Source organism: Lingula anatina, chromosome 3 (assembly GCF_051362555.1).
Source record: "Lingula anatina isolate TDL-2025a chromosome 3, LinAna3.0, whole genome shotgun sequence".
NCBI classification, from domain to species: domain Eukaryota; kingdom Metazoa; phylum Brachiopoda; class Lingulata; order Lingulida; family Lingulidae; genus Lingula; species Lingula anatina.
In genome coordinates, this window is record NC_141769.1 from 30,952,125 (window position 1) to 30,962,247 (window position 10,123).

At 39.2% G+C, this 10,123-nt stretch overlaps 1 protein-coding gene and 2 long non-coding RNA genes across 3 annotated transcripts; all 3 read left to right on the forward strand.

Annotated features, from left to right (window-relative positions):
- Positions 1-694: 694 nt before the first annotated feature.
- LOC106152013 (uncharacterized) lies at positions 695-2,026 on the forward strand. Its single transcript, XR_001237287.2, has 2 exons — positions 695-890; positions 1,344-2,026. It is a non-coding gene; the product is annotated as an uncharacterized LOC106152013 (long non-coding RNA).
- A 2,141-nt stretch (positions 2,027-4,167) lies between these two features.
- Positions 4,168-6,032, forward strand: LOC106152009 (uncharacterized). Its single transcript, XR_001237286.2, has 2 exons — positions 4,168-4,605; positions 5,308-6,032. It is a non-coding gene; the product is annotated as an uncharacterized LOC106152009 (long non-coding RNA).
- Positions 6,033-7,761: 1,729 nt separating this feature from the next.
- LOC106152016 (uncharacterized) lies at positions 7,762-9,190 on the forward strand. Its single transcript, XM_087007345.1, has 2 exons — positions 7,762-7,929; positions 8,447-9,190. The coding sequence occupies exon 2, from the start codon at positions 8,472-8,474 to the stop codon at positions 9,087-9,089; it is 618 nt and encodes a 205-aa protein (XP_086863471.1). The 5' UTR covers positions 7,762-7,929; positions 8,447-8,471; the 3' UTR covers positions 9,090-9,190.
- The last annotated feature ends 933 nt before the right edge of the window (positions 9,191-10,123 follow it).

Consider the following 10,123-nt stretch of genomic DNA (forward strand, 5'->3'; position numbering starts at 1 on the left):
TAACAGTGACAGTGGGTGTGGGCAGTATAGGGATCAGGTTGACTGTTTACGATTAGAAATGATTGTACGGTTTGTCAAAGTAGACCGAGTGTGCTTATAATAACTTGTCAGTGTAGAACAAACCAGATTCACTTCAAACCTCAGTGCAGTGTAGTCACATAGTTGAGGTATATGTGGTTTTGTTTAGTCTATATTTTTTGTATGGATGTAGTCTTCCACGGTTTGTTGAGAAACATGACTAGACCACAAAGTAATAACAAGGAAAGGTTGCATAAAGTTGTGGGCGCCATAGCTGCCTTCACTATGTAACCATGGCAACTATGGTCTATGATGTGCACTTCAAAGGAAAGTGTACGACCAAACAACTAAAAAAGAAAATAAAATTGGTTTGTCGATGGTTGATTTATTGAATACTGATAGGCCTAAGGAAATGTTTTTTGAAATGTCTGCAAACAAGATAAGCGCAGCACAGACCCTGCTCCCCCTTGCCCCCCCCCCCCCCCCCCCCCCCCCCCCCCGCCCGTCAAAAAATGCAAGCATATCGAGAGCATTATCTATCACTTGACTTCCGTTTGCTTCCAAAACCAACGTTCCCTATCTGCAAGGTACATGTATTTGAATAGAGAAAAAAGGGAGGCCACTTGTTTGTGTTAAATTTGAAACCAATTTGTCCGCATATCGTTTTGTCCCTACCCGTAGCTATAACAGCGTTATGTACAAAATGATGTATTATCTTCCCCAAGACAAAGACAGAGGGCGTGTGGTCCATAAATAGGCACTCGATTGTCTTATTAGGTGTTATATATCGCCATTTGGAAGCGTATTTTAGCAACTTTGTTTTTAGGCTGAAGCATTTCGAGGAAAGGCTTCGTGTGTTTCGGTCAGACTCGGTAAGTTTTCCGTTTTTTCTTTGAACTGTGCATTAAAATGAGAGGATTATCCACAAAATGAAACTGTATGCGAATTAGTCATTTGCTTTCACACGTTGACTGTAAAGAATATTGGTGACATTCGCCTAGACTACTTTGAAATGTTAACCTCATGATAATTTTGCCGTCTGTAGGCCTAAACCTCATTTCTGTTGTATATTCTGCACTGAATCCACAATTAGAACACAAGCCCAAATTACAATACAGCGCTAGGAATAAAATAAAAAAGTATAAGACCTGGACTTGCTTGACAAAATGCATAATACTTAGAATTAAAATCACATGGAATGTCCGTTTTCTTCAACTTCGCTCGCTGATGAATTTTAATAATACATATTTCAAAAATAATTACTACAGATATCGTCATTTGATAAATCTACCATCGAAGATGCCAATGTTATTTTTATTTTCCAGTCATGTGGCGTGTGGTTGTTACCCTGGGTCTGCTATGTATGGTACTACTGCAGACGACACTATCCGCAGAGATACGCCGTTTTCGGAGGTGCCCTTGGAGGCGAGACGCCCTCGGGATAGGCAGATGCTGCGACAAATCCGCAATCCCAGGATGCATTTGCCAGAGCCGAATAGAACTGCCAGCAGACATGATGGCGCGAGAGTGTACCGCCGTTGAAAAACCCAACAGGGATCCGAAGGAACCAATGTGCCAATGGAGGTACGATGAATATATCAAGCTAGGAATTTGTTGCCAATACACGGGAGCATGCCGCTGCTTACCCATCACCATGGACTTTGGACTGTACAGACATTGCGGGGACCCAGTGCCGAAAATGCGATAGACGTTTCAATTGAGGACAATATGAATGGAAGAACTGCTCAAGATTCATAAAACTGAATTAGATTCCTAGAGCAAAAGTTATCGAAAAGACACTGTGAGAAGAGCACGTTTTCTTTTCTAGTGCGAATACTTAAATTTGTGGATTGGTTTGATACAAATTGCCACTCAGTTATGGATTGGAAACCACTGCATTTTTGAAAACAAACTTTCTACGGTGACTAATAAAAGTCTTATCAGTTAGAATCATTTTCAGTTTAAGGCTATTTGCAATTAAAACGTTGTTAGAAATATGTTGAATACACATACATTCGTTTTGATTTGCAGTCAATCTTATATACAGACTCTTTTTTAAAGAAAAAATGTCTTCAAAGAACCTCTGGTTCATATGTCACCTTATTATTCTGAAGTGAAATTTTCACCATACAATTTCAAAATAATCTGTGCGACTAAATACTGTATAAATTCCCTCGATGCCAAGTATTGGGATTATGTATGCAGAGCCTTGGCACAACCCTAAATACAGTAAATCAGTTTATACTACACTATTTAATATTGGTACATCCAATTTGAAAAAAATAAGAAGTAATATTTCTAAAGGGGTGTTTTTACTAGTGGGTCGAGAGACGTGTCCGGAGGAGCGAGCACCCCCTTTTTAAAGCCATCGGAGGATTTGTATGCCTTATAGCCCAAATCGGTAAAATGACCAGCACACCGAGAACCGCAGTAGACCTAGTCCGGGTAACAAAATATCCAAACTTGATGTAATTAAAATATCCGGGGGCGAGGGTGGTGAATGCGGAAGGGAGGGGTGGTTTGATAATCTGGGTGCTCTGCATCTTTAATGTTTGAAATTGTTGACCTCAGCCCTTGTCAACAAGATGCAAAGTGAACGGACTTGTATACAGAGAATGACCAAGGTACTGAGAAAGACGGTATTTCCATTTTTAAGTTCAAGGGTTTGGTTTGAACTGGTTTCCTCTGACCAGATGGACGCCAGCTTGTCTTTAAAAGTATTTTACAACTTTCGTTCTTTCATGTGACACGTGTAAGGCAGGCGTCGTACTCATGCACCAAATGCAATCAAAATCGCATCTACCGCAATTGTCGCACGAGTGTTCCATTACCTATTGCAATAAATGCATATGGTCATTTTCATCGCAATGTACAGAAACAATTTTGTCTCATGGGTGACAGCTTGGACTAGGAAAGATAAGAGCTTATAGTACTGAATATTGTAAACAGGGGTGGGGGACATTACGGCATGGGTTCCTCCTTTACATTTAAAAAGAAGGACATAAAGGCCGATAGGTGCATCTTACACGGTTTATTTCCCTCTCTCTGGTAGTTTCAGTTGTAAAGACATCACCTACGATGAGAGAGTTATTTGTAATGGATCTCAAATTATGGATAATGTAAATAATCTTGTAGGGTTATATTGAAATTTGTGGTCATATTTCCATGTAGTGCCAAGAGAAGCCTCGTCACATTTGCATATTATTAAGATGGCATATAGGTTCATAATTATTTTTGTGTTTGACAAATAATTATGTTAATTTGGAATAAAATAGTGTTATTTCCTTGTGCGTTTTCAAAGGAAATCTCTCTCTCTCTCTCTCTCTCTCTCTCTCTCTCTCTCTCTCTCTCTGACACACACACACACACACACACACACTGCGCATACAATGCACTGAAATACTGCATGCTTGATTTATTCAAAACCAAGTGTTTCTATAAACAATAAGAGATAACGTAAAGACTTTGCAGGGCCGTAGCCTGAGCAAAATGCCAGGGGGGGCAGTAAGCGGACACGAGGGGGCAAAGCCCCCGAAGGGAGAGGGGGTGTCCCCCTACCAGTGTGGAAAATTCTAAATCCCAGGGGGGGCAGCTGCCCCCCCTGCCCCCCCCCCCGGAGGCTACGGCCCTGCTTTGATTATATAAGTTTACCTTTTATGCGAAAATCAAAGTTGATACTATTGTACATGCACAAGCATAAAAGTTACAACTAAATCGTCACTGAAAACTGAATCATTTATCTAGCTCACCCCATGGCTAAAGATAAATAAGCACGAACAAACTTGTAAAAAGGGTAAATGACGATTAAAAAAACGAATTCTTTTTTAGGCAATTACCATAAATACAGTTGTCATAAACACCAGCGTTAAATTCAGGATCAAATGTGCGCAATTAAAATAAAACATGACGCATTACACGACTTTACAAATTAAAAAAAAATTGCAAGTGGATATCATTTAATTGAAAAGTAATGAGCGGGAACATTTATCCTTTATTAATTTCTCAATACGTGCCGCTCGACTCTTGCTCGCATTGTCGCGAGGTTCCTTAGCAACAAAGGCGAATGCGTCACCGGGAGAGGTTGTCTTTTAAACGTTGCGACCATGCAGTCATGTGCAGACACTACCTGTCAAATGATGAAGTGTTTATGAGGTATGCAGCTAACCTTCATAAGTCTCTATGAAAAGTCAAGGGCTCAACCACTGTCAGACAACGATGTTTTATGATGTGCTGACTCCGCCTTTATTTTCCAGAGACATAGACGAACAGAATCAGAATATAATGCACATTTCTTCCTTCGCTTACAGGGTATTTATAAAGCAATAAATCGATCTGTGTTAATTGAATGGAGGTATGATGAATAATTAGTTCCGTCAATATGTTTGCCTATAAAAAGAAGAACGTTGTGAACGTACCTTCAACTGGGACTTTTTTGGGGACATCCAAAGCTAAAAGAGAGAGCGTTACAGCTACCCGGTACACATTTTTCATTGCATTGGAAGATTACATACCAACTACTTGTGACTTTATACAGATACGGAGAAAAATATTACCCTGAAGCATTTTTGTTCTTCGACATTGATAAAGGTAAGAAAAAAGTGAAACTTCCCAAAATTAAAATCAAGGTGTTAGGTGCTTATTCTAGGCATTTTATCTTATACTTTCTTGGCTAGGTGCAGGGAATTTTCAACAGATGATTTGTTTCTCTCATTTGAACATTTTTGTGACTGTATGTCAGCCTCTCGTCGCTATGAATCTATTAATACAGAACCAGAAGGTTTTTCCTTGATGTTGATTCGTATAGAGAAAAGAACTGTTTAAATGCATTAGAGAATTGTGATAGTTGTTAAATACAGATGCCGTCTTGCGCACTCTCACTATCGTAGCTAGCATTCTTAATGGAAGCAGAACTATACGGTTTTCGTTCAAAAGATAAAACTCGCTTTGCTCAAATTGTTAAAAATCAACCGAATTTTGTGATTTAGAAGCATTTAAAAAAATATACATTAGATGCACTGCATTAAGAATCAATTTCTTCAGCTGCCCATTTAAAAATCGTAATGCCTAGTGAGTAGGTTCATAAATCCAGGAAACGGCGCAGAAACTCGTTATGATCATCATCTGGAGTATGGAAAGAACGGATAAAGCAATCTTGACATTTGGAACTTAGAGCAAAGTATCGACACACTTAAAGCTTCGTTTTAACGGAATGTTTTGCCCCAGTAAATTGTTTAATATTTAGATTTTACATACCCGTATAACAATTTCTTTTTGTTTCCTTTTTTTCAGAAGGCAACAATCAAAATGAAGTTTTCCACGACGGCCTTCGTAGTTTGCCTCATACTAGTCTTAGTCACCAGCAGTTGGGGCGAAAAACCGGCCTGCCCTTGGAAAAAATCCCCCGTCAAATGCTGCATCGACCAGCCGGACGATGGCTCTATCTGCGGTTGCTATCCTCCCCTTGACGAACCTTGGGCCGCTGATCGCGGCGTGCCCCTGTGCAGCGTCGTTGAGAACCCCCAACATGACCAGAACACGGCGGTCACGTGTAAATGGACCACGGATCAATACTCGGCAATGTATATGAATAACAAGTATTTGAACGGCGAGTACTGCTGTCTGTTTGTGGACCAGTGCCGGTGCCTGTCTTATGACGTGTATGTGCCGTTCTGGAGGAAATGTGGAGACTGGTTCCCACAAATGATCGTCCATGGCGGAGAGGTGAAAAGGAGTCTCCGGAACAGGGTGATCTCTGAATAGCGAGTCCCACGTCCTGTTATGAGTAAAGACACTAAGAAAAGCACCTGACGTACATGAAGAATGTACAGGACAATTACTGACACGCACCAATCGTCTAGAGAATTATGGACGATTTTCAATATCTGAATATCTATTATCTGTTTATGTAAGTTTTCACTGTAGCAAAGAAAAAAGACATTGAGCTGCTTTTTGTTATGTTTTTGACTACCAAAGCAATCGATCTCTTTAGTAATAAAACCAATATTTCTCTAAAACTCTGTTTCTTTCATAAGTTACTCCATTACTTTCTATACTTGATTTTTTTTACAAAAAATATAATAATAATAATAATAATAATAATAATAATAATAATAATAATAATAGGTATTATTTGCTAAAATAAAAAAACTCAGCAAGAGGGAAAATTTATTTGCCAATGAACAGGTCTTTCAGGTGAAAAGTCGATCCAAAAATGGCGATCCAAAAAGTGAAAGTTAGTAGGCTACAAGCGCGGGCAATTGCGGAATTTAAGCCGAAGTGTAGGAAGTGGGGGAACGAACATTAATTATTTGGCCCCCTGTACATGTTCTACTTCCATGACAGAGACAAAAATTACATCCACAGAGAGAAACTATTATCCATCTTTCGCCTTCACAAAGGCCAAAGACAACGGGCCCATATTGCCTGGTACGGTTGACTGACATATAAATCACATATATCTATGTTTATCTGAGCGTGTCACTACGTATAAAACGCATGCTGAATTTGGCTCACAAGACATTGATGAGTTTGCGCAAATCATTTGTCTTCTAAAACTTTCCCGGCTGGGAAAGCTACTTATGTACTGTATTTTGGCAACATCCCCGCATATGTAAATAAAATAAAAATTTAATTAAATTTTAAAAGACTTGGTTTACGATCAGGAAATCATATATCGGTCGTACGATGTGCAAACAATACTCGTTTTGTAATATCTGGAAGGCTGTTTGTTACTTTTCGTGGCCTTCGTCACCGTCGTGCGTGATGTAGGATTGTCATTTGTATTCCATATCACGAGACCAATCTTCAAATTAACATGCAGCAAGTCTTTGCCTAGCGTTAAATATAACTACAGCTAAATAATGAGGTTACCCAAACTAGATGGGCGTGATGAAAAGTTCTATTTTAGTCTGCATCATGACATCTAAATTGGACAAAATTCTGATAAATATTCCGGTTTGAAATTTTGCCTGTTGCGTATGTTCTGACAAGGTGATATTTCATTTTAAAGAGCAGTTACAGTGATTTAAGGTCCCTCGTATATCCTTACATAATAGTATCTTTATTTCAATGAATATGAAATTCTTAAAAAAGGTTACCTCTTTGACAGTATATTCAGATGGCAGCACTCAATACTTTAGTTTGTTTTTTATGCAGCAGGGGGGGGGGGCAGCGTTCAGAATGCATGATTCAACTTTTTTCTATACAGTTGCAGTCGTTTTTATTTCCACTTTTAAAAAGGATTAAATAATCCCGTAAAGTTCTACCCCAATATGCCCGAGCAAATAACATACATATATGGCGCGCTGGTAGACTGTAAATAACATGCGGGGAATGGTGTCATATCGGTACAGACAAACAATATGTAACATATTACTGTCCCGTCAATAGCTGAGGTCGACACAGAACAGGGTAATGGGCAGTGGGAATTAAAGGAAGGTTACTAGTATAAAACCCCTCATACTGTAAATGCTCTCTCTCTCTCTCTCTCTCTCTCTCTCTCTCTCTCTCTCTCTCTGTGTGTGTGTGTGTGTGTGTGTGTGTGTGAGAGAGAGAGAGAGAGAGAGAGAGAGAGAGAGAGAGAGAGAGAGAGAATAAATTCAATACAAGGGGTATCATCTTTTTTTTAAAATAATAGTACATGTACTGGTAATATAAAGAACGTCAGACTAAATAGGACTATAAACAAAAAAGATATTACTCATATCGTGCTGGTAAATAGCGTCATTTGTCAAACGCATTATTTACCAAAGTTTTTTTTCAGCGCACGATCTTCAAATACAATTTCCTTGTATGGGAGTGAGCGATTAATGATATCCCCTTAATGTGTATACGCATGTGTGTCTGCACTGTATAAAACCTCTAACGACAGGAGACAATATCAGCTATCGTCCCGCGATACACTGCACAGAGGTAAGCAAGAGAAGTGTGTTCATACGGACTGGCACATGTATTTTATCTCAAATTCGACGTCTGCTTCTTTCGTGATATTTCAGCTCTCATTGTTCGAGAACGTGAATATTGTTTTTTTTTTCTACACGAGACAAACGTTTCTACAACATGATTTAATGAACATTCATGAGAAAGTATGAAATTATTTCAAACGTGAGACTTTCAGTTAGGTTTCCTTATTTCATTTCTTTAAGTGTAGTCTTTTGTCATTATTCACCATCAAATCGGTTAAATGTGTTTTAAGAAGTGACACAGAGTTGACTTGGGTATAATGAGTTACTGCTACTGGTACATTAATATCATATAAACACGACGTCGTGTATAGAGACGTCAAAATGTTCTTAAATTAACTTCTTCCTTTAAAAGATGCTCATTTTGCGTGGAAGTGTTTCGAAGTTTATAAAATTAGGGCGGTTTTATTTCCAATTCAAAAACTCATTAAACCACAACAAACCAATTTTTATTTCTTTAATTTTAGTTCCACGGTTATTTCAAACCTCACCATGAAAAGAATTGCGCTTGTTGTATTGCTGAGCGTCTACCTTGCGGTTGTGAGCGCCACAAGCGAACCCCCCACGTGCAATTGGCAGTACGAAGAATCTGGTCGACTTAGATGCTGTGAAGCACGCGACGACTGCGCTTGTTTCATCCCAGACGGCCAGGTGAATATCTTCCCTGCAGACAGCGGCGTGCCCTTGTGTAAACCCGCCTGCAAGTGGGCCTATAACCCCGACGGCACGCTGAAGTGCTGCAAAAAACAACGGAGCCCGGAATGCACGTGCACACCTCCCGAAGGAAGTGAAAACAACCTCCGCCAAGGAGCCCCCATCCCAACTTGCCAGCCACCAACCTGTAGGTGGCAGTATTACAGTGACGGTAGCCTGGCCTGCTGTGAGGCAAGAGCCAACTGTGCATGCTTCATACCAAAGGGCGTCAGAAACCCATTCCCTTTAGACACTGGCGTCCCTCTATGTCCTAAACCAACGTGCCCATGGAGCCTGAACTTTAACGGCACCCCACAGTGCTGTGAGGGTGATGAATTCTGCAGATGTGAAGCTCCTGAAGGTCATTATTTCCCTGCCGACGGCCCTTTTCCAATTTGCCCGAGCAAATACGTTTGATATTGCACATGTAGTGCACTGTAAGCCACGCACTGGTCTTATGTGTGAAATTTGTAGGTTCAATTGTGACTTCAGTATTGGGAATAAAATAATCATGTCGATCTTTTTGTTTTTTTTTATTATTTGCATTGCTTTAAAGTTAAGGTTTTACTGACGATTAATGGCACCGCAAGGTGCACATACTGCAGACCAGACACGTTCATTTATTTCAAGTTATTTCAAAGAAAAATGATGTTTACAGAATTTTGTCGCCACAAAGTCAGATTAAATTATTCCTGGTGTAGTCCACATTTTCCGAACAGGCATGTGTCCTGCACGTGCGCTATGCCCACTAACTACAGTGTAGTACCTCAGAAATCTATAAATAAATGGTTTTATCTCTTTCCTCACTTGATTGACGGATATAAGCACAACCATTTGAAAACAATAGAATTTCGCCAACAGGATCACTATGTGCAAAACCCTCTCACTCATTTCCGACGGTGTGACTTGTTAATTTTGTAATGGTTCTTTTTTTCTATTAAAGTCGATAGTTACGATTGCTTTACGGGAAGCAATAATGTCTACAATAAAACCAGCATTATATAGCTCAGTGTTCATATCAGACTGCAAAGTGAATAACTCATATCAAATAACAGCTGTAACTGTTACAAATTACTGTTTAAACGAACCCTACATATATAGACTTTTATAAATTAATGTACATAATTGTAAGTTTTTTTTTCAAATTCAGTGACATTAATTACCATAGTTTATAGTTTTTTGGTGCTAATATGAATAATTTTACATGTAGATTGTAATATAATTTATATCAGCACTATAAGTACGAACTACAGTCAAGTGAAGTGGCGCCAATGTTCGTTATGACAATTTGGATAGAAATATAGATAATGCTGATTACCTTATGAAAACCAATCTATGGTCCCTCCACAGTTAAATAACAAATGGAACGTTTTTACTATAGACCTTCAGAAGGTAGCCCAAAAAACAGCCCCATCAACTTCCATTCAAATATATGGTATAATTGATAAATA